This window comes from Talpa europaea, assembly GCF_964194135.1.
Source record: "Talpa europaea genome assembly, chromosome: 13".
Lineage (NCBI taxonomy): Eukaryota > Metazoa > Chordata > Mammalia > Eulipotyphla > Talpidae > Talpa > Talpa europaea.
The window spans coordinates 27,584,837-27,609,307 of record NC_140080.1 but is presented as its reverse complement, the minus strand read 5'-3'; the positions used below and the strand labels follow the sequence as shown (position 1 = coordinate 27,609,307).

The following is a 24,471-nucleotide window of genomic DNA, read 5'->3' as shown; positions in this document are numbered from 1 at the left end:
TGTTTAACACATACAAATTGGCAGATTCATGACAGATATTAACACTTAACACATGATTGTGAATGAGAACTTTTAATTCTTGTCCTAGGACTTCAAGCTTTTAAATCTCAAATATACACAAGAACATCTCTCACCTGAATAGGCAGGCCAGGATACCAATCTTTATACCATAGTTAACAAGAATCAATTCCTCAGTTAAATTTACCATGCCTACACACCCAAAAATTTATCTACCCAATTCTACCTTTCCAAAAAGAAAATTATTTAGACTTTGATGCTTGGGGTATTAGTGAATATACTTTCAGGAACACACTTTCTTAGGAAGAGCCTCCAGGTCTAAAATCCTCAATGAACATCTTGCTCCAGGCGAAGGGGTCTATTTTCCCAAGAGCAGCACATGGCATTTGTAATGGGACCTCCTTTACTGGGGGAAGAGGAGCAGATAGATTGGGGTGGAAGTGGAGTGAAGTAAAATGTGAAGAAGCTCAGAGCATTCCTTGGTGGTTCTACTATGTTAATCCATGCCATGCCATGCTCTAGCCCTCAGAAACAGGAGACCCCACACCCATCCCCACACCAGCAGGGAGTCTCTGTGGCAATCTCCACAACAGATTTTTGAAACACAATTAGAATTCCTGCCATATATATCTTAACAAAAACCTGCTTGATCACTAGTTATAGCGTCTGCTATAGCTCAACTTTCCAAAACAAACTCATCTTTGTAGAAGCATGATTAAACGTAAAGGTGTGAAGCATAAGCTCAGTAAGACTAACTGGGCTTCTAAATAGTACCATTATGAAAAAGATACAATGCACTTAAATTTCTGTATCTAACTATTTAGAAGTCAAAATGCTCCATACATTACCTATATCCCCTCCCCCAAAGTCCCCTAAAAACCGACTAAGAAATCTCCAGTATTTGATTGCTCTAGTTGATATTTAGAACAAAGTTGACAACTTAAAGCTTTATAATAGTTTGTTTTAATATAAACAACTGTTGGAATCAATCAATGTCCATTTCAGGAAGCTTCTTGTCTGAATCCGAAGGCACAGCTGGGTCTGTACCCTGCTCAGCAGCCTGGGGGCCTGGGCTGTCTCCTTGTCCATCCACTGGTCCATTCTGCTCTGCATTTTTTTGCTCCTCTTTTGGAGGTTCCACTTTGGGTTTGGGCTTTGAAATTATAGGGCTACAGAAACTGGTCAGCTCCTAGGATGGTAGGAAAAATTGTGGTTTCTTATAAAAACAATAAATTTTTACAAAACATGCCAAACACTAATCTAGTCTCTTGCATCTAATCCCCAAACTCCCTCCTATGTGTACTTTAAAGACTGTTAATAATAAATAACAAGGCTGATGAGAAAGATTTAAATACCTAAAGCCCCAAATTACCTTTATTTTAGCTTCAATCTCTTTTGCCTTGACAACTGGATCCACGGTCAGACTCTGCTTGTTCTGCAGATTCAGCTTGTTATTCATCCAATCCATGGCCTCATTCGTGCTTTTTTCCACCCTCCCCATGTCAGCAGCATCCAAATGCTCATACTGGTCCTCCTGCCACCGATAGTAGACCAAGTATCAAAAGAGGATACTCTCCCTCCCAAATACTGTCTATGCTTCTGAGTCTTCCAAAATGTTACCTCTTTCCAAAAATAAAGTACAGTTAATGTCACAACAGAAACATTCAATTTCTTAAAAATTCAAGAAAGAAAACAACCCCAATTTTTATAACACTCAGGAAACAGATTTAAAGGCCAAAAAACATCCATAAGGTGGCAAGTAAAAGGCTTCACAGTATAAATAGTGGCCATACTTCAAATAAAATCTTAAGAAGATAATTTCATAATGCAAAAAATTACATGTCAACATATCTGATAGCTTGGATTTAAGCATGCTAGTTAAGAACCGAAACAAAAATATCTACAACTTTTTAAAGAAGGAGCCTCAGAAGCAAAACTTTTTTGTAGAAAAGAGACAAGCTCTTCCACTGACAATACTTAAAAGAGCCTGGTTATTACTTAAGGAAAGTTAAGTTTAAAGAGCTAAGATGTTGTATATAAGCTGATACTACCACTTACTTAATACGGATCAAATGAAATAATGTATTTATGGGGTATACATCATACAGTGATCAAAAATTTGGTAAGCAGTTTACGGTTGATTCAGTCCTACACCTGCATAACCAAATTATTTGCTGGGTATGTTCTCAGAAAGACCAGGATAGCACATTGGCTCCTCGCCATTTCCAGTTTTGACACTGCCCACTGAACTCAATTTTTGCTCTAATAAACTCAAAAAAATATTTTTTAAAGACCAAGATAGAGCAGGTTAGGTGGGAAAAAATAATTTCACAACAAGAAAAAGAGAATGTGTAATAACAGTTCAATTCCAGAGTCCACCTACTAAAGAGAAGTAGCAAAAGCCAGGATTCTTAATGAGATTCTATGAAACACCATACACTACACTAACACCCAAAAAGAAAATAAATATTTTTTAATTTAAAAATATTAAAGGGCGTCCCTGGTGGCGCAAGGGGTTAATAAGTACAGCACTGTGAAGCCATTTGCAGCCTCTGCAGCACAAGTTCGATCCCCAGGCAGCCAGGGAGCTACCCAAATGGCAAAGTAGACCTCTCCTGTCTCGCCCGCTGCTCCCCTCAGCAGTGTATTTCAGTCAATCCGCCTGTTCTGTTCCCTCCTCTGTCTCTGGTGAATCCTCTCACCCTCCCGGCACCTCTGTCCTGTACCCCAGTTCTTGTATGTATAAATAAGTAAATCTTTAGAATAAATAAAAATATTAAACAAGATATAAAAATTGGTATGCAAATGCTTCAAAACTTTACCAAAATAAGAGTAGGGAAGAGGGAAGGGTAGGGAAAGAAGATACCTTGTTTTTGAAAGAGTTGATTACTTTCATATACTGCTGGATTTGTTTCCCTAGTTCTTCAAATAATTTTGGTCTTTCTTCAGATTCCTGAAATCGTATCTTAATAGGTTGACCTAGATTCTTCAAAGAAGAAACACAAAGTATTCATGTGTCAGCTTCAACTTACCAGAGTAGTATTGTTTTTACTATTTTACTGAGATTGATTATGGAATCAAATACATTTACTCTCCATGTGCTATATATAAGAAATCAAATATTGTTCCAAAGCGCATGAAAATATATTCCATATGGAACCACTTCAATATGTCACTTGAGCCCTCATTCTGAAAACACAGTGGGAAGACAACCAAAACTTACATACACAACACAAAATAGGAAATGCGGTGGCCTGAATAAACTTTTGCAACTGAATCTGGCAAAACCTTTTATCTAAGATCTAACCATCAATTAACCAGTTAATTTTAAGAAACCACAGAGATGAAAATCAGCAAAACCCAGACTGGAAGGAAATCCCACAAGACTAATGATCCAGGTTTTTCACCTACTAACTGGGGAGGGGGAAGAGGGGGGAGAGAACTGATGGAAGAACTACACAGATTTAAGAGACACAGCAACAAAATGTAGAGACCGTATTTGGATCCGGCGCAAAACAAAAAATAATATGTGAAACTGGAACTTGAGAACTGCTGATGTTAATGCTGATATTAAGGAATATTGTTAGGCATGATAATGGTACTGTTTAAGGTTACATTTTCTTGTAAATATTTTTGGATTAAATATAACATGAAGGACTTGCTTCAAACAACTGGGAGGGGAGGAGCAGATAAAATATTGGGCCACAGGTTGACAACAGGTGAAACGATTATTCTACTTTCACATCTGGTATCTCCTATAATAAAAAGTGAAACAAAAAACTCAGTGGTAAGGATCTGCACTGGAGATTCTTGCTACTCTTGCCACAAAGGTAATAAATTGCAGGCACTGTCCTTGAGCAAGTGCATTCCAGGTGTCATTCACAATGGCCCCATGTGACAAAGAAACAGAAAAATGAGAAAAGTTCTTCTTGTGCATTTATATCCTTTAACAAACAAAAGGCCTCAATTTTGGATGATTCTTCATACATATAACCCTAAGGCTTAATGGATTACATAATCCACCTTATTGAGAATCAAAGCTAAATACATAACAGCACTGCAGTTGCCCTCGGGACAGGGACACAGCTTGCTAGTCTATCTCTTCACACACTGATATACTCAAGTTCCATTTCAATGAAACATTTTAAGTTTAAATTCAGTTTTCAGAAAAATTATTTTGTTGCTATGAGGTTCTGAAACATGATGAAACGTGTGTGTTTAAGGGTATAGTTATTAAATCACTTTCAACCTGCCTTCATTATATCATATGCAAATTACTGCTCATTTTGAAATATTTTTCTTGGAAACCACAGCATGGGTTCAGGACACTTCTGCTCTCAAGAGTTAACTTACTTTTAATTCGGCCAGTTTATCAACATAAACTTGCTTTGGTTCATCTTCTCCATCTTCATACAACCAATTTTCAGTATCTTCAAGTTTCAAGGTAAAACTGTTACGATCCTAAAAAGGAAGAAAATATTTATTTAGGTCAATCAAACATCAGCTGATTCACCAGTGAAGTCACAAGTACAGGCTATAATTACTGAGATTTGTAATTATAAAATATGGGGAGGGGAGGCAGGGGGACATGGATTTGTGGAAAGAGTGAGCAAACAGGACTAGCAAAATGTCTTGCTTACTAACTAAGGGGTTTTATTTTACTATTCTCTCTGCAGTAGAGGCTATATGAGTATGTCTGAAATTTTCAAAATTAAAAGCTGCTTAAAAATGAATGAGTTAACCATCATGTAAGAGTGAACAGATTTTTCTAAAAAGTACCAGGTAAATTTTTCAGAAGTGACGTACACACAAAAAAGGTGCTACGACAAAGACTACCTTTCAGGAAATACTACACTAGGAAAAAAAAAGCAAAATAAAATGATATAAAACTTTCCCCCAAAAGTATATCTTTAAACATTTTACTGTATACCTACAGATGCAAACTTCCATTCTAACCCATTTAAGGATGCTCCCTGAAAACACAATATGACCCATACTTACATCTTCATTCACAAACTTCTCATATTCACCACTAAGCTTATCTCTCATCTCATACACATACTCTTCTACTGCATTCTTAGCATCATTCCTCTCCTTCTCCAGTTTATCTTGCATGATCATCTTGCCCTGAGAACAGCATAAATTAATTATAGGTAGGAGAGTCCTTCTTCCCCAAATCCTCTTAGTTCGACAAATCACCCAAAAGAAAGTTGAAAGCATTAGCCCTAAGAAAAGGAAAAGAATCTGAGAACTTTAAGAAACTACTAGCTCAAGTCACAAGGTGGTGTGTACTCTGCTGTATTATTACTATAAAATGCCAAGAAAAATCAAACTTATTAATATAAATGCTCAAGGTTCTACAAAACTTATTCTAAGACCCAGTGCATATATAAGAAACTTCACACATTAATGTGTCAAGGGTCCCAAACCTTATATAATTCACTACAACAAGTGTTACATATTGACTGGTCACAGGCAAGGAACTTAATGATGCGTCTATTAATGCTATGTGATTCTGCCTACCAATCAACTTCCATTGGTCGATCACCTCAAATATCCCAGTAATCTAGTGAAGAAACATACTCACATACCCAAACAGGAATTATACCTCCCCTAAGGACATGACAAAAAAATCTCATAACCGTGCTTCTAGCAATATATCACCATAAAAGAATTCTGACATTACTGAAGATCTGTTACACTTGCCTTTGCAGCACCCACAAATCTAAGATTATTTTCTCAAACTCCAAACAACCAAAATGTATTAAAAATGTTAGACACAGAGTATAATCACTAACGTCACATTTGTTAACTTATTGTTCAAACAGACATGAAATAACCACCTCATTTTCGATGTACAAGTTGAGCATCTCTCTGTCTATCTGCCATAATAGCTGATTCTCAATTGGCAGATCTACAGTACTGGTCTTCACTTTTGCCTTCTTGGCTTGTGGTGGTTGGTCCATCTTTTTGTCTTTTGATCCAGCTTGAGAAGTCTAAAATAATAACAGAAATCACAAAAAACAAACACTCACAAAAATATCCTAAATTTCCAAATGGGTCACATTTTGCTTTTTCAGTGAATCAGCATTCTGATGATCTAAATAACCTAGGGCTATTTCTAAAATATCTGGAAAGTTAAAAATACAAATATTATGTGAGTAGTCAAATCCACAGAAAGGAAGGAAGGGGGCTTCCTGGGGCTATGGGAGGAGGAGAAGTGGGGGTAAGAGGGAGTTGTTATTTAATGGGTACAGTGTTTCAGTTTGGCAAGATAAAATGTTGTGGAGATTGGTTGTATCTCCACACTGAACCCAGTGTGTGTGCATGTGTGTTAAAAGAAAATCGTCCATCATCCCACAAACATATAATCACCTTTAAATCTCTAATTATTTCCCCATTCTTTCCTAAACATAGACGTGTATCATGTGAGTGAAAAATGAGTATGAAACTTTATGCATGGAGGCCTCACTGGTGGTGCAGGGGTTAAAGCGTCAGCGCTATAAAGCTATCACAAGCCACTGTAGCTTAAGTTCGATCCCTGGTCAGGAGCTAACCCGTATGGCACAGCAGACCTCTCCTGACTACCCGCTGCTACCCTCAGCAATGTATTTCAGCAGATTCATCTGTTCTGTTCCCCACTGTCTCTGATGATGAATCCTTTCACCCTGCCTCCCCCACACCTCTGGCCTAGATCCCAGTTCTGGTAGGCAAAAAGAAATAAAATGAATCTTTAAAAAAAGAAAGACCTGTAGTAGAAGTATTTGTGAGTATGATTTCCTCTCATCATTATTTTCGTTTTTACAATTACTTGCAAAGCTCAAGGAAAGTAATTAAAATTTGTTGACTATCATGAAAATGGATAACAAATTCAATTAAGTTATCTTAGGGCTCTACAGACTTTTAAAATGCCACAATACAAAAAAAATCAAAGGTGAGATTATACATTATATCATAACTTAAAAGCTGTACTTAATATTGATAAAAATTTAAACACAAAAACTTGAAAGTTAGAATTAAAAAACAGGCTGTGGATTTAAAAATGTTACGTATTCATTAAGTGCTTGAGATAATTATTACATAATTTACAAAATACATGTAAATACATTATAGCTTAAAACAATATCTTTTAACAAAAAAATCAAGTGTTACAGCGCTGATAAAATTTGAATTATGTGTCATTCTTTTAACAATAAAAAATTATGGATCGGATGACCATTAGCAAGTATTCACTGCCACTAAAAATCCAGACTCCAATCACAAGCTTAGAAAAACTAGGGTTTCTGGATGCTTTTATGTCCACGCATACCAACTAGAATACAGTTCAAAAACCACCTTGCCAAACATACTTTCCAAACACACTATAAATAAATCTTGCTTAAAAACTGTTCAAATAAAGAATCCCCAATATCCCAACCTCCCAAGACATAGTCAGTCAAAACCACATAGGTGAGATTGTAATTCACATTCTAAAACCCAACCTATACCTCCATTTCTTCAGACTCAGCCTTATTTTCTGCTGGCATCTGCTGCTGGTGCTCTTCAACATGTGGCTCCTCCTGGTCCACTTGCATCTTCTGAAAAACAGGTCACATCAAACTCCTGAAACTAGGAAATACTAGTCAAAGACTAAGCAGCCTTATGATACATTGGTAAAAATCACAGAGTATGTAATTCCTGCTGAACACCAGCAATCAAAAGACCTAAACTAAATTTCCAGCTGTGACATGGGGAATTTTCCCTGATGGATCCCAGTTAATACATCTGTTCAATGGAAGTTAACACTTAACCTGCTCTGTATATAAAAATAAGAATGGCTATGGAATTACTTTGTAAACCATAAAGTATAGTGACAGTGTAGTGTGGAAATGTTTAACACAATATAATCTGAAGAATGCATGAATTTCTTAACTACCATGCCTCCTCATGAGTAAATTTTTCTCAACCTTTTCAAGCATTTTTTTTCAACTTTCAAAAGTATGGCTATTGTATGCATAAGGAGATGGTGAACACTGAGAATTCTATTAAAATAACAAAGGCTGATAATAATGAGAAAGAATGGAGAAATTCCTGGATCAGTGGCTTTTGATGCCTACAGCATAACAGAAAGACCTCAGGGGATTTTAAAACTGCCTGGCCCTGGCCCTGCCCCTGCCCAAATTCAAACAAAATCTCTGGGGATGAGACCCAAACATTTGTAGTTTTATAAAGCCTGATTTTGATGCACAAACAGGACAAGACCCAGCGCATGATTCCAACAAATTGGTATAAAAATTGTTGCATCTCTATTTAATTTCTGCATAAAGACTTTTTGCCACCCAGTGGGGAAGGGGATGCATACAAACCAACTCTCCGCAGCTTTCATCACAGTGATCCTTCATTGTCACCAATCTAAAGTAATTTCTACATAAGTCACCACTGGGCCATCATAAAATACTGTGAAATGGTTTCAAATGTCCAGTTACCTCCTCCTCCTTCGAATTCTGATCTGTTTCCATCGGTTCCTCGTTTTCCTCAAATTTGTGCACTTCCACTAGAGATGCACTGGACACACTGAAAATGCCATGGACATTTACTCGAACCTTGACTTTTACTTTTGAACTGGAGCCATCAGACTGAGGAGTGACTTTCTGAACTGAAAACTGAGCTAGGAATATGAGACACAAAAGACATACAACTCAAGAGGCTGAATCCTAACATACATATATGCCCATGTTGCCAGGTTATGTCCATGTGCCAATGACATAACATGACACTTCAAATAAGCACTCATCAGACCTCTCCTTTCTCTTTCACATAAAATTCTGATTTTGTCCCAACTAAGTAGTAAAAGATCTCCCAACCCACCAAACACTTCATATTCTCTTATCCCTTACTCCAATTCATCTTTATATGCACTACCTAAAAAAAAATGTACCCTTAAGTCACATACTCCTCTACTGAAAGGAAAAGATAAAGAACAGTGATTCCATACTGCTTTTGTCATTTATAAGAAATGGCCATTTCTGGATTTACTTATACTAAGGTTTTACTAATGCTTTTTAATTTACAAAATTCAGCAAACTACAAAATATCACCCTTCTTCCAGTATTACAATTGGGGAAAACACAGTTTCTAAGTGCCATTCAGGATATTCCTGATACTATACCCACATATCATAAGTTTGTAATTATCTCAAAACTCTAGTTGCTCTCTTCTGAACTACTACTATTTCTAAATCATCAGAATTTCTCTATAAAGATTCCAGTCAACCACAATTTCCTAATGATTTTCTGTGTACATCTTATAACTCTATGTTAGGACATGAGAATTCAACTCCCTACAGTATCTAGCATTGCATTATGCACAAGACATATCCACAATGAGCATTAACCAAGAAATACTGCCCATAGACCAGAAGATCCAGTTAAATAATGACTATCCTACTGGTTCTGAACCTGGTCATTAGATGGAACAGGTTTTTCTTATAAACTAAAATACCCAAATTTCAGAATATCATACTTGCTCCGCTAAGTCCATTTTGCCCAAGAACAAATTCAAAAATAAATTTTTTTTTAAGTCCCAACTCTTTACTTACCTATAGCAGGATCTGGATAGGGCAAATCCTGAGGAGAGCTATAGTAGGCCTCAAGAGTGAAAGGTTCCTTTCTATAAAATGTGAGTACTTTAGAGAAGGGAGTACAATGATTTTTTGGAAAGACTTCACAGTCACTGAACGGAAAAAAGACAAAAGTACACAATTTCAGGACAGTCCTAATAATTCACTTATTCCCATACAGTCTAGGTTTGCAATTATTGTATAGCACTACTCTTTTCCAAATTATATGTCTCCAAAAAAAATTATAAATATGTGTAATCAGTTAAAAAAAAAGGGAATATATTTCAATAGGCAAATAAAAAGCATCAATTACTTCAGTAGGCTCAAGTACAGGAAACTAAATGAGAACACTAATTTGCTGAAGACTAAAATAAGTATTCATTGCTTCATGTACACTAACAAAATGTTACAGATCTGTAACAATAAATGCTAAAATTGGTGGGAGGGGGAGTGATATTTTACTCAGACTTAACAGCAAGTTAAATTTGAGTATAAAAATGAAATAATAAATGTTATTACCTTGACCCTTCTTCAGCTGGAGAATTCCATCTCAGAGATATTGGATATGGCACTACATCAGTGATAGAAAACTCTCTGACTTTGAAAGCAGGCGATAATATTGCACACTAGAATAATAATTTTATAAAATTCCATTGACAATTTTAAACATTATGAACATGACACCTGTACTAATTTCAGCTGACCATCATCGATGGCTTTTAAATATTTACATTAATTTAATGGCGTCTGAATAAGGTTTTACAAACTTCTGTCTTTTGTCAAATTACATATATAATCCAGCAATTCACTTTTCCATTAACCACAACCTTTATAACTAAGGTACAATACTACTTCATATATAGACAACAGAAAATATGCCAAATTCTAATAACATTTGAGGCTACCTGTTATTTCTAATAAATTCATTCCATTACATGTTAGAGAGTACAAATTCATTTATGAATGCCACCTCTGATATCATTTTAAAAGAAAAGTTAGAGAATTTTACACACTGAGATCACCCTAAACTAACCTCTCGCTATTAGTTGGACACATGAAACCACTGTTGTCTTATTACAATGACCTACAAACGGTTATCTATGAAAGTATGGAGACCTACCTGCAATGCACAACCTCGTGTAACAGCTTCATCAGCATTTAGTGTTGTACTAAGTTCTTTACCAAAAAATTTGCTGATCTTTTCTTTGACTGCAGGGATTCGTGTTGCACCACCAACTATCTCCACTGCATAAATATCTTCTTTCTTTAACTCTATTTTAAGGCAATTAGACATTTAGATTTAAACAGTCTTTGGATTAGTATTTTATAATGAAATAAAAGAGCAACATCTTATCACAGTAACTCACAGATGTTTAACAAAACACCATTCTCTCCTTTACTCCTTCAAAAAACACATATGTGTGCACAGGTATATGGCAGCTAAAAACTAGTTGGTATGTTTTCATGCTCAAAATATTGGGGGCAGGGTGGTGTACACAATATTGGGATTTAGGAGAGGAGAGCCAGGACTATTCATTGTTCTATATTGTACAGGTCCTCCAATCTCTGAAACGGTCCCAACACAAACAATTGTTGAAATATCACTAGATAAGCTAGCCATGGAGAATTAACAAAGTCTCAAAAAAGTGGGTTACCCCTGACATGGCATGAATGACGAAGAGCTACTGAGAAGCACATCTAGTTACTCCAGCAATTTATCCAGAAAATTACGACAGAATTTCCTATCAGAAAGGAAATAGAAACCAAGGCTCTGCTGTCACTCATAAAATACCTCAATTCCACCTGATTTTCCAGTCACATATTATGCACTAAATACTGACAATTATTGAGAAAATCAAAGTGTGCGGTCCCATGTAGAAACAATATGCCCACACTGGCCATAATCATTGATTTGAGAGTTGAGCCAATGTCAAGCTGACATTATATCTCAACATTCTGAAATAGCTAACAACCAATACAACAGTGACTGACTGTCCAAGATTTGGGAGGAAATTAGCAATATATTCCAAAATCAAACTTTCACCTTTTGGCCCCAAGATAAAATTAAAGTATGCTATTTAAGAATGTGGTTATCCTATCTTTAGTTTGCTGTATTTCTGATTCAGCAAACAAAAAGATTCATTGACAGAAAAGTCTACAAAAACTATCAGCGAGCAGCAGTGCTAAAGATAATGCTTCTCACCATGAAATTACTGAGACATTAATATTCATCTGAGCCTGAACTAGGTTTCCCAGGACACTAGTATCAAAAAATGACAAGTGGGGGAGTGCTCCAGGGAGAAGATACCAAAAAAAGGCTTAATACAAGCACTGCAGTAGTTCATAAAGAACAATTTGCGGAACTGAAAAAAAAAAAACCAACAATTTCAGATGCACAAACAATTCAATCTCACAAATACTTACTGGCTTGTTCCAAAACACTCCGAAGCGGTGGCTCCACTCTAAGTAAGAGATCATCACACATTTCCAGAAATTTGCCTCTATTTAAAGAACACAAAATAGGTTAAATCACATTCTACTGTTATAAGGAATAATGTCCATAATAAAAATAATTATTGGCAAGGAGGTAGAGAAAAATGGATCTCTCACACATTTCTGATGGGAGTGTAAAGTAGTGTACCCACTTTGGAAAAGTGTGCAATTCCTCAAAATATTAAAGAGTTACCATATAACCCAGCAATTCCACTCTAGAGAAATGAAAATATTGTCACACAAAAATCTACAATTTTCACAGAAGCATTACTGATAACAGCCAACAAAAAGTGGTAAAAGCCCTAATGTCCATCAAGAGTATTTAGCAATAAAAAGGAATAAATTACAATAGCCGACATATATTAGACACAGATCAATTTCTCAAACATTCTAGATAAAAGAAGCCAATCACAAAAGAACATGTCTATTATGACTCCATTTCTAGGAAATGTTCAAAACAAGTAAAGACAGAGAGACTAGTGGCTGCCGAGGGCTGAAAGGAAAAAAAAGAGATGGTACCATGAAAACAGCAATAGCTACCGTTTCTTGTTTTTCTCTTTAATAACTGTTTTATCTTTTAGATCCATTTTTAAGAGCAATAATAGCAAAGTACAGAGAATTCTCATATACCCCTCATCCTCCACCCTGTTCCAATAACATCTTGCATTAGCACAATAATTTTTAACAACTGAGATGCCAATACATAAGATACTAAGTTTCTACGTTTTTTTTTTTTAATTTTTTTTTTTGATTTATTTATGTATACGAGTACTAGGGTACAGGCCAGAGGTGTGGGGGGTGAGAGGATTCACCAAAGAGTGGGAAGCAGAACAAGCAGATCCACTGAAATACACTGCTGATGGGAGCAGGCAGCGCAACAGGAGAGGTCTGCTGTGCCATGTGGCTTGCTCCCTAGCCCACTGGGGACAGGGATCAAACTCATGCTGCAGAGGCGGCCAACAGCTTGATAGTGCTATCTTTAATCCCTGTGCTACCAGGGAGGCCCAGGTTTCTGTTTTAACAAACATGTGATGTAACTATCTACCAAAACAGCTTCATAAGGAATAGTTTCACTGCCCTAAAGTCTGTGACCCACCTCTTCATCCCTACCTCCCTTGAACCCTTGCACAACAATGGTCAATCTTTTTACTATTAATTTTGCCTTTCCCAGAACGTGATATAGTTGGAATCATACAGCTTGAAGTCGTTACAGAATGATTCTTTTCCTAGAAATATGCATTAAGTTCCTCCAATATCTTTCCCTAACTTGTTAATAGCTCCTTTGGGCTTTCTTTCTTTCTTCCTTTTTTTAAGATTTTATTTATACAAGAGCTGGGGTACAGGCCAGATGCACGGAAAGGTGAGCGGATTCACCAGAGACAGAGCAGGGAACAGAACAGGCAGACAACCGAAATACACTGCTGAGGAGAGTAGCGGGCGAGACATGAGAGGTCTGCTCTCCATGTGGGCTGCTCCGAGGCCAGTGGGGATAGAACCGGCACTGCAGAGGCTGCAGACAGCTTCACAGCATGGTCTGCCTATTTCACAAGCGCTCAACCGCCTGCGCCACCAGGCAGGCTTCTCCTTTGGGGTTTCTTTATGAGATAATGAAAATATTCTAAAAGTGGTTTGTGGTGATGACTACTAACATCAACATTGGTGAGGAGGTACTGCAACAGAAACTTTTACATTTTGGGAGGATTTTTAAATAAGTTTTATTCCTAAAAACAAAAATCAGAAAAGAGCCAGTATGCATCAGCAGAAAATAATAAACCAACAATGGCATACAACAGTCAGTAACACATGGGAGAATCACTGATGTATGCAAGAACTAAATGAATCTCAAGATTTATGATAGCACCAAAAAAAAACCCATACCACATCATTTCATTTTTAAGAAGTTCTAGAACACGAAAATTTAAACTATGATCCTCAAAACTAAAGAAAAAGGGCCTCCCCTGGTGGCACAGTGCTTGAGCGCTGGGCTGCGAAGCTGCCTGCAGCCTCTGCAGCACCGGTTCGATCCCAAGGCACCGGCGAGGGTCCCACATGGCATGCAGACCTCTCCTGCTACCCGCTGCTCCCCTCAGCAGTGTACTTCGATCCTTCTGCCTGTTCTGCTCCCCGCTCTGGCTCTGGTGAATTCTCTCACCCTCCTGCGCTTCTGACTGTACCCAGTGCTTGTATGAATAAATGAACGAAAAACTGAAGAAAAAAATAATCACAACTGTGGCTGCCTGTACAGATGAAGGCTTAAGGAAACTTTTCTATGATAATGGTCTATTTCATGAAAAGGATACTGCTTACAAAGATATATGCGTTTATCAAAATTCAGCAAATGAACACTTAAAACTTAAAATGAACACTTAAGAAAGTATTTAAAAGGACCTCCCCTGGTGGCACAGCGGTTGAGAGCTGGGCTGCGAAGCTGCCCGCAGCCTCTGCAGCGCCAGTTCAATCCCCGGCTGCAGCGAGGGTTCCACATGGTGTGCAGACCTCTCCTGCAACGCCCGCTGCTCCCCTCAGCAGTGTACTTCGTCAGTCTGCCTGTTCTGCTCTCCGCTCTGGTTCTGGTGAATTCTCTCACCCTCCCGCGCTTCTAACTGTACCCAGTGCTTGTATAAATAAATAAATATTTTTTTAATAAAAAATATTTAAAAATGTCAAAAAGGGGGGCCTCCCTGTTGGCACAGGCGGTGAGTGTGCACTGTGAAGATGTCTGCAGCCTCTTTAGTGCTGGTTCAATCCCGGCCAGCTGCAGAGATACCCACATGGTGTGGCAGACCTCTCAGGTCTTGCCTGCTGCTCCCCTCAGCAGTGTATTTCGGTCAGTCTGCCTGTTCTGCTCCACACTCTGTCTCTGGTGAATCCTCTCACACATACCCCCCACCTCTAGCCCAAACCCCAGCTCTTGTATGCATAAATAAATAAATCTTTAAAAAAAAGTCAAAAAGGAAAAACTATAAAACATTGAACAGAGCTTAATATGCACACATCAGTATTTTGGACGACATGAAGAGAGAGATGTGTGCAATTTACTTTGAGATGCATCAAAAAGTAAAACTGTTAAGTAAATAGGATGGATAAATGATAAAAGCAAGTACAGTAACTAATATCAGTAAAACCTAAGTGGCGGAGTAAGGGCATTCACTATAAAATTCTTACAATTTTGCTGTGTGTTTGAAAATGTTCATAATGAGAAGTGCACAGAGAATTCTACAAAATGGCAGAGGTTTTGTTTTTTTTTTTTTTAAAGTTTTACTGAAATATAATTCACATACCATAGATTTCAGTCAGTTAAAGTATAGAACTCAATGGCTTTCAGTATATTCAGAGTTGTACAACCATTACCCTAATGATTTTTAAAATATTTTCATCACCCTACACGGTTATCTCCAAAACCTAATCTACTCTCCAGCCCTACATAACCACTCATTCTGGATATTTCATATAAATAGAATTACACAAGATGTAGTCCTTTCTGAGTGGTATATTTCATTTTGTACTATACAGTATGTAGTCCTGACTAGTATATTTCATCTTGCATAAAATTTTCAAGGTTCATTCACATTACAACATGTAATGGTAACACTTTTAAACCGCCAAATAAGATCCCACTGTATGGACACACCACATTTTGTTTATCCATTTTGCCCACTGGTGGACAATTGGATTGTTTCCATTTTGGGGCTATTATGAGTAATGCTATTATATAGTGTGTGTGTGTGTAATTGCTAAATCACACAGTAACCCAATGTTTAAACTTCTGAGGAACTGCCAGACTGTTTTTAAAATGGATGCAGGGTTTTAGGTTGCCACAGCTGTGTAGAAGGACTTCCCTATAACCTTGACAACACTTATCTGCATTTTTTTAAAGATTTATTTATTTATGCATACAAGAGGTGAGAGATGTGGGGAGTGGGCGGGGGGGGGGGGGGGGGGGAGGGTGAGAGGATTCACCAGAGACAGAGTGAGGAACAGAACAGGCAGACTGACAGAAGTACACTGCTGAGGGGAGTAGCGGGCAAGTCAGAAGAGGTCTGCTGCGCCATATGGGTCAGCTCCCTAGCAGGGGATCGAACTCGTGCTGCAGTGACTGCGGATTGCTTCATAGTCCAGTGCTTAACCCCTTGCGCCACCAGGGATCTGTATTTTTGATTACAGCAATCCTGGTGGATGTGAAGTGATCCCATTGTAGTTTTGATTTGCATTTCCCCAACAGTTAATGATGTTAAGCAGCTTCTTATGTCCTTTCTGATTTCTGTATCTACTTTGGAGAACTGTCTTTTCAGATTTTTTGCTGATTTTTTAATTGGGTTGTCATTTTATTACTAAATTATAGGAGTTATTTACATATTCTAGAAAAAACTGAATTTTTATAATCTGTTCACATCTAAGCAAGTAAGCATATAGAGTAACTATCATATCAAAACCGAAAACTCCTAACACCTAGAGTTACCTATTTATGCAAAAATAGGTAACACCGTTATCTCGCCACAAACCCCAAATACAAATGGGTACAGACAAACCACCAATAGTTATAATCCTTGCATGGCATCAGATTTTGTGCAAAAAGAAGCAGTGTGTTTCAGTCAATCTGCCTGTTCTGTTTCCCACTCTGGTGAATCTTCTCACCGCCCCCCCAAAACCTCTGGCCTATATCCCAATTCTTGTACGCATAAATGAATATTTAAAAAAAAAAAAAGCAGGATCCTGAATGGTCCCTAATTTTTAACTGGAGAACTGCAGTTTTACATAACAAAAATGATGACTTCAATAATTAGCTAGTTATGGCTAATATAAGTGGGGGGGGGATCACAATTTAATGTAACATTAAAATATTAAGACAATTACCTGTTCATAGTTCCAGATACATCAACATCATTCATAAAACACTCGATATTCATGGGAAGGTCTGAAGCATTTGCACTCATCAGTTTCTTGAGTTTCTCACACTCCTGAGATAGTCGTAATAATGCACGGATTTTGGACTTTATGTCTAGCTTGTATTTCTTCCCAAATTCTTCACAGAAGTGATTTACTAACACTTCATCAAATTTTCTGCCTCCCAATGTTGTGTCGAATGCAGTGGCCAAAACCTTAGGGGAAAAGAAGATAATTCAAAAATTAACCAATTTAAAATGCTATCATATTTCAGTGGCAAATTATAATAAAAGGGTTTGAAACAAGACAATGTGCATGTGTCATTTAATCAGTGTTACAACAACTGCACAAATACAACTGTAATCTCCAATTTACAGATGATGCTACAGGCCTAAACAGATGAGATTAATTTGCAGGTCACAGAGTTAACAAGTAGAAGAAAAATTCAAAATCTCATCTCCTCCATTCCAAAATTTAGCCCTCTCCACTATACTAATCTGACTCCAAACAGCAATTACACAGTCAAATACACTAAAGGCCAAATACACTAGGCCAAATACACTAAAACATGTCGCTGACATACAGTTATAGGCTTATCATTGTCACAAAACAAGGCCTCGCTATATGCAGCTCATTACTACAAATGATACTAAAGCATCAACTCACAAAATAATTTGTTTCCTATTCAATATAGATGTCAATGTAGAATAGTTTGGGTTCTACATCTTCCAGATCTCCAGATTAGAAGGGTTGGAATGGGATTCTCCTAACTGCCCAGTCTTGTGTCAAAACCCATTCCTGGGATCAGAACTGCTGTTCCCAAGGAAAAGTATTGCCTCCCCACCCCCTCCTATGGTTCCCATGATATGATGCTGTCCCCAAATATTTCTATACAAAGGAACTTGTCCTTTCCCTCTGTTCTACAACACATGAATTAAACCAATATGGGCAAACAAAAACACTACTCCGAATAAAACTGATAGGTAAGCATAATTTCTCCATTTTACAGAAATAGAAAATAAGGTTCAGTGCTCTTTAAGAGCTTTTTCCTCAAGGTCTATGATCTTGGCTGCACACCATGCCAACATTTACTACAATTATTGTGGGCTTTCAAATTCTACTCCACCCCTACATACCTAGTTTCTAGTTTAGATGACTCATAGCAAGTTTCCAATAGTGACCAAAATTCTTTAGCCAATTATTTAATTGCCTCTCATAAATTTCTAATTACCATACACTTGCAATAAAGTCTTTTGGAAAAAATACTTACCTTAAGTTTTCCTCTATTAAACGCACACACAGAAACTTGATAAGCAGAATGCCCCATGTCCACAAAAACTACATTTCTTGGTTTCTCTTCTAAGGCAGGAAGATCTTGCTTATAAATTCCATATGCAAGAGCAACTGCATTTTAAAAAAAAAAAGAATTCCAACATTGCTATTATCATTTAAATAGTAAACTTCAAGCTCATTTAAGTTGTGAAAAACAATTTTGTGTGTAGTAAATGGAGCTGCATCCTGTTCTTTATGAGCTTTGCATAATTTATTCATGAAGCACATTAACTCCCAAGAGTTAAATGCTGACATTCACTTAGGTTTCCTGAACACTGCAAACTTCCAATTGCAATGAGTTTGGCAAATTTTTCCAAAACACTTGCCCTACTATACAAATATTGTTTTCCCAGACATCTTCCACCCCTGTGCCAGCTCAACATTCCCACATATCCTAGTCCCTGGGATGTTACTTTACAGCCCATTTCTCTGACTCTACCAGTCTACAAGTCAGACAAAAGGCAGTTCCCAATACACAAACCATAATGTGATTATATAACAAGGTAACATAGTTATGAATAAGTACTGATCAGAAGAATTCTATAACACCTAGGTAAATGATTCAAGGGGGTGGAAAAAACAGAAAACAAGAAACTGTAGAGTTTACGGATTTCACAACCATCAAGATTGAGCAAGTCAAAAACTTCGTTTAATGTCTCTCTCACCTGCAGTAGTTTCATTCATTAATCGGAGGCAATTGAGTCCAGCTATCTGTGTTGCATCCATAACCGATCGTCTCTCTGCATCAGTATAGAAACAAGGAACCTAAAGTATTTGGAAGTTTAATGTTATTACGGAAATTCCATACTTAAAAAGCAAAACACAATAAAACTCAGAAACATCCTCAAATACCTATAAAAACATTCTGTATGTGGTAACAGAAGACTTTCGAACTAGCAGAGAAAAGTTAGGATAGTTAGTAAGTACTGCTGGAACAAATGGCTAGCCACACAGGATAAAAGAAAGTTGTGCCCTTCCTACACACTTTATACCAAAATATATTTCAAATCAAAGATTTAAATGTTGGTTTTTTTTTTTAAGTCATTGAATTGAGCCTCCCTGGTGGAGCAAGGGGTTAAGACGCAACCTATGAAGCTATCTGCAGCCACTGCAGCACAAGTTCAATCCCCAGCCAGGGAGCTGCCCACATGGCGCAGCAGACCTCTCCTGTCTCGCCCGCTACTCCCCTCAGCAGTGTATTTCAGTAGATCTGCCTGTTCTGTTCCCCACTCTGTCTCTGGTGAATCCTCTCACCTCCACACCTCTGGCCTGTACCCCAGCAGTGCTTGTATCCATAAATAAATAAATCTTTAAAAAAAAAAAAAAAAATCATTGAATACCAAAATGGAGATGGAAACTTTACCATCAATGCAGGAAAAATTTTCTAAATATAGAAAGAAAAAGAGGTATAAGGGATTAATACATTTGACTACAAAAAAATTCTGATGATCAAATGGGGGGAAATATTTGCAACTCACATCATAAAAGGGCACAGAGGAAATCTAATAAATAAAGAATTACAAATCAAAATGAAGTCCATAAAACTCAACATGAGCAAAGGATAGGCACTCACAGAAAGAGAAAGACAAAGGGGTTCTTAAATCTTGAAATGTTCGGGCCTCCCTGGTGGCACAAGGGGTTAAGACACAGTGGCTGTCCGCTGCCACTGCAGCTTGGGTTCGATCCCGGGCCAGAGAGCTACGCGCATGGTGCAGCAGACCTCTCCTGACTTGCCCACTGCTCCCCTCAGCAGTGTATTTCAGTCAATCTGCCTGTTCTGGTCCCCACTCTGGGTGACTCCTCTCACCCCACACATACCTCTGACCCATATATATAAAGAAATCTTTTTTAAAAAAAAAAGTTAATTAATTTCCTCAAGAAATGAATTGGATTCCCAAGGCGAAAATTAAAAAAAAAAAGAAAAAAAATCTTAAAATGTTTAACTTCATCTATTTAGTAAAACATTAAAATCACATACACTTTGAAACTATTACCTATTAAAATTAATATACTGTGCCAGTGGAAGAATAAATTCGTATGAATTCTTTAAAGGGCAATTAAACAATAGTTGTTAAAATAACATACAAATTTGTATTCGTAATTGCATTTCTAGGAATTTAGTCTGTAAACAACAAAAACAGACTGGTTTAACAGATAATGAAGCATACAAAAACTGGAACTCTACAACCATTAAAAGAATGAAGTATTTCTTCCTGTTATGGAGCAACTGCAAAATAAACTGTCTACAACTTATTAAAAGAATAATGAAATAAAGAAGAATCTATATACATACTTGCTTGAGTACACAGTAACCTCTGGAAAGATCTATAACAAAGAGGTAAAACTGGTAACCTCTGAGAAGGAAAAACTACTTAGGTGACAGAAGGTGAAGTTTCCCATACACCCTTTTACACAATTAACTAATATTTTATCATGGGGGTGGGGGGGGATGTTCTTATTACTAACGTTCTTTAAAAAATAAACTTGGGGGCCTCCCCGGTGGCGCAGCGGTTGAGCGCTGGGTTGCGAAGCTGCCAGTTCGAACCCCGGCGCGCAGACCTCTCCTGCCACCAGTTGCTCCCCTCAGCAGTGTACTTCGGTCCTTCTGCCTGCTCTGCTCCCTGCTCTGGCTCTGGTGAATTCTCTCACCCTCCCGCGCTTCTGACTGTACCCAGTGCTTGTATAAATAAATAAATAAATCTTAAAAATAAATAGTCTTTTTAAAAAATAATAATAAATAAATAAACTTGGGCCTCCCCTGGTGGTACAGCGGTTGAGCGCTGGGTTACGAGGCTGCCCGCAGCCTCTGCAGTGCCAGTTTGATCCCCGGCCACCGGCGAGGGTCATACATACATACATACATAAATGTGTGGATAAATAAATAAATAAATGCATGAATGAAGGAATGAATGAATAAATAAATAAATAAATGAATGAATGAATGAATAAATAAATAAATAAAATTAAAAATAAACTTTATGGGCCTCCCTGGGAGGTTAGGTCTCAGGGCTTTCACCAGTGTGGCCTGAGTTTGATGGCCTGAGTTCAATCCCTGGCCAGGGAGCTAACCAACATGGTGCTGAAGACCTTTCTTGTCTTACACTGCTGGGATGAGCAATGGTCATTTCCATAGATCTGCCTGCCCTGCTCCCCTCTCCACTTTGTCTCTGGTGAATCTTCTCACCCCAACCCAGCACCTCTGATCCACACCCCAGTTCTTGTAGGCATAAATAAATGGGGAAAAAAATTAAAGGCACGGGATAGGGAAAATCTGAGACCATTAGAGATTTGGGAAAAGACAGAAACTATGTAATAAATACCATGACTATAGTGTATCTGAGTTCTTTGAGAAAAACAGTATTTTCATTCTTCGCATGCCCAGAATGCAGAACAGAACAGCCACAATTCAGTTATTACTGATATATGTCAGTTCTATTTTCTATGTAGCCAGGACCAGAACAAAGGAAACTACCAGGTAACAGACCCGGGGGTTTAAAAAAAACACCTAATAGTCCTTGTTTTCCAATCAATACACCAACATTAGTACAAAAGAGACCACAGAGCTAAAATGTAGACAACAACTGAAGAAGAGAGTCATTAGCAAAGCCAATATAGCCACCCAAAATTCAGCAATCCCAAAGAACTCCAACATTAAAAAGCTACAAATAAACAGGCTTCCATCCAATTAAGAATAAAGAAAAGACAACATAAAGTTTATTGCTGCCTTCCTTGGGTGTTAAGACAGAAACAAGAAAGATACAAAGATAAAAATGGAAAAAAAGCATTTGCAACAGACAGTACTCAACTAATTCAACAATTCACAAGTTAGCTGCGTTTCAATTAACAAATAACTACTGCATGCTAAGCATTATGCTAGGTACAGAAAGGAATTCAAGAAGCAAGTTTTGAATTAAGTCTTTAAACAGAATAACAAAGGAGGCCTGAGCAAAAAACCAGGGAGCAGGATAAACTGTTCAAGAAAATGAAGACCAGTTTGCTAAATTCTCATTACAACATGAATAATCATTACAACATGAAGCAAAAAGCAAATTTATTTGCAATTAAGAGCTTCTTTTTCTTCATGCAAGTCATCTGGAGGGATTGAACTCACCGAAACAACACAGTCTACAACAGGCTTCTTCAGAACACTTTCTGCAGTCTCCTTCAGTTTGGACAAAAGCATGGCAGTCACTTGCTCTGTAGTAAAATTTCGCTCTTCCTCCATATATTTCACCTACAATTAAAACAACAAAGATACAGAATTCTTAGAGTTCAAGTCCTAAACACAAACATGAACAAATGGCTCACATCTCAAGAGATCAAAAAAAGACAGCTAATTTTGGTAGTAAATATAACTTAAAGGTCACTTTCAGCTTTTTAACAAGCTTGTCACACACACAGTATTTGGAGATAAGGACCATTATGTAAACAGTATGTGTGACCACCAACAAAGTTTAAACAATTATCTGGATCAAAGCAAATTCATATAGCTCACCATGACTCACCTGACCTCTTCAAAAAAGGGACTAGAGATGGAAACTGTCTTACTATTTATTTAACATATTGTGTGTTTTATTTTGTTGCCTTTGTTGACATTACTATCATCTCCCCAATTAGGACTCAATCTAACAAAATTGTTTTTTTTTTCCTTCAGATTTTTTCAGTTATAGCCCCAACACCTAGGACAGAACTGGCACAATAAAATATTTACTGAATTCAAAAATACATGATGAATAAAGTCTGTATTTTTGACAAGATTTACAAATTTCAGATGTTGAAAGACTGCTTAGAGTAAGTGCCATCCCACATGCCCACACTCCCCAATTATAATCCAGACCAGATAATACACTCTTAGTTGCTCCAACTCAACTTGAATGCCACCATCTCTTAACTTCCTCACTCCCCATCCAACTACATTTCATTCTGGTTTAGAATTTAACAGTTACTCACTACAGTTCATGATAAACATGGGAAAACACTCCTCCCTTTCTAGTTGCCGCATCCTCCCTGCATGTGTTTAACAACTCTCAATTCCGCCACCTTGTACTTGGTTCCATGTGTTCCCCGTATTCCCTGTATCTTCTCCCTAGTTGGCTTTTCCTTTGAAGTGAAATGCATGACTAAATCTGCCAAAACCCATCCCATTTCTTTCTTAACCCGAAATATCCCCCCATTCCTTCACCTCCTTTTTTTTCCTTTCCCCCTCCCTGCTATCCAGATTTATCCATTACTAGGTCATACAAACTTCTGAGATTAATACCACAGATGTCCTAAGTAAACCCAGTGATCATTCTTCAGCTGTCCCAATTCTTTTTTTTTTATACTTTTTTTTTAAAGATTTATTTATTTATACAAGCACTGGGTACAGTCAGAAGCATGGGAGGGTGAGAGAATTCACCAGAGCCAGAGTGGGGAACAGAACAGGCAGACTGACGAAATACACTGCTGAGGGGAGCAGCAGGCATGGCAGAAGAGGTCTGCCCACCATGTGGGACCCTCGCCGGTGACCGGGGATCTAACCAGCACTGCAGAGGCTGCTGGCAGCTTCGCAGCCCAGTGCTCAAGCGCTGCACCACCAGGGGAAGCCCCAGCTGTCCTAATTCTTAACTTCTAAATCCAATTGAATTATCACCTACAGTGGCACAACTACAATGAACTTACCTTTTCCCCACAACCTTTATCATGTGTTCAATCTTGAGCCTGTCCCCATGACCTTCATTCTCCAACTGTGGTGACTCAATCACCAAATCTCCTCTCTCTAAACTAATTTGCCTGGAAAGCTCAAGCACTCTTCCGGACCCCACCTCCAGGTAGGTATGAGGTAGTTATGTCCACTCTACCCATTCTCATTTCACTATATGCTTCACAAAGACTCTTTTAGATGTCCCAGCTATCAAAGATTAAACTTCCTTTCTCCTAATTTTAAGTCCTTCCTTTCCTATCTAAATTCTACTATTGTCAAAACGATAACCATATAGCTGGCTAGTAATACTAAAGTGTTGATTTCTATGCCAGCACTTCCAGAAGTCGTTGCCTTAAAATCACACCAGAAAGACCACTACACATCAGCATATAAAACAAGCAACAATGGAAATGTTAACCTCAAACCACCACTACCCATGCATTCAATTCACATTAACAGTGCC

The 24,471-nt window shown here is 37.7% G+C and overlaps 1 protein-coding gene across 1 annotated transcript in view; it reads right to left on the bottom strand.

Annotated features, from left to right (window-relative positions):
- Positions 1 to 931: 931 nt before the first annotated feature.
- HSPA4 (heat shock protein family A (Hsp70) member 4) overlaps positions 932 to 24,471 on the bottom strand; it is a gene marked incomplete at its 5' end in the record, with an annotated part of 39,444 nt that continues 15,904 nt past the window's right edge. Inside the window, 16 exons of the mRNA XM_084252443.1 lie at positions 932 to 1,207; positions 1,391 to 1,552; positions 2,885 to 3,004; positions 4,372 to 4,479; positions 5,020 to 5,145; positions 5,862 to 6,014; positions 7,506 to 7,595; positions 8,484 to 8,665; positions 9,596 to 9,729; positions 10,136 to 10,242; positions 10,737 to 10,888; positions 12,041 to 12,117; positions 16,964 to 17,208; positions 18,264 to 18,397; positions 18,991 to 19,090; positions 22,437 to 22,559. Coding sequence (XP_084108569.1) covers positions 1,004 to 1,207; positions 1,391 to 1,552; positions 2,885 to 3,004; positions 4,372 to 4,479; positions 5,020 to 5,145; positions 5,862 to 6,014; positions 7,506 to 7,595; positions 8,484 to 8,665; positions 9,596 to 9,729; positions 10,136 to 10,242; positions 10,737 to 10,888; positions 12,041 to 12,117; positions 16,964 to 17,208; positions 18,264 to 18,397; positions 18,991 to 19,090; positions 22,437 to 22,559 — 2,217 coding nt within the window. The 3' untranslated portion in view covers positions 932 to 1,003. The remainder of the gene's footprint in view (positions 1,208 to 1,390; positions 1,553 to 2,884; positions 3,005 to 4,371; positions 4,480 to 5,019; positions 5,146 to 5,861; positions 6,015 to 7,505; positions 7,596 to 8,483; positions 8,666 to 9,595; positions 9,730 to 10,135; positions 10,243 to 10,736; positions 10,889 to 12,040; positions 12,118 to 16,963; positions 17,209 to 18,263; positions 18,398 to 18,990; positions 19,091 to 22,436; positions 22,560 to 24,471) is intronic.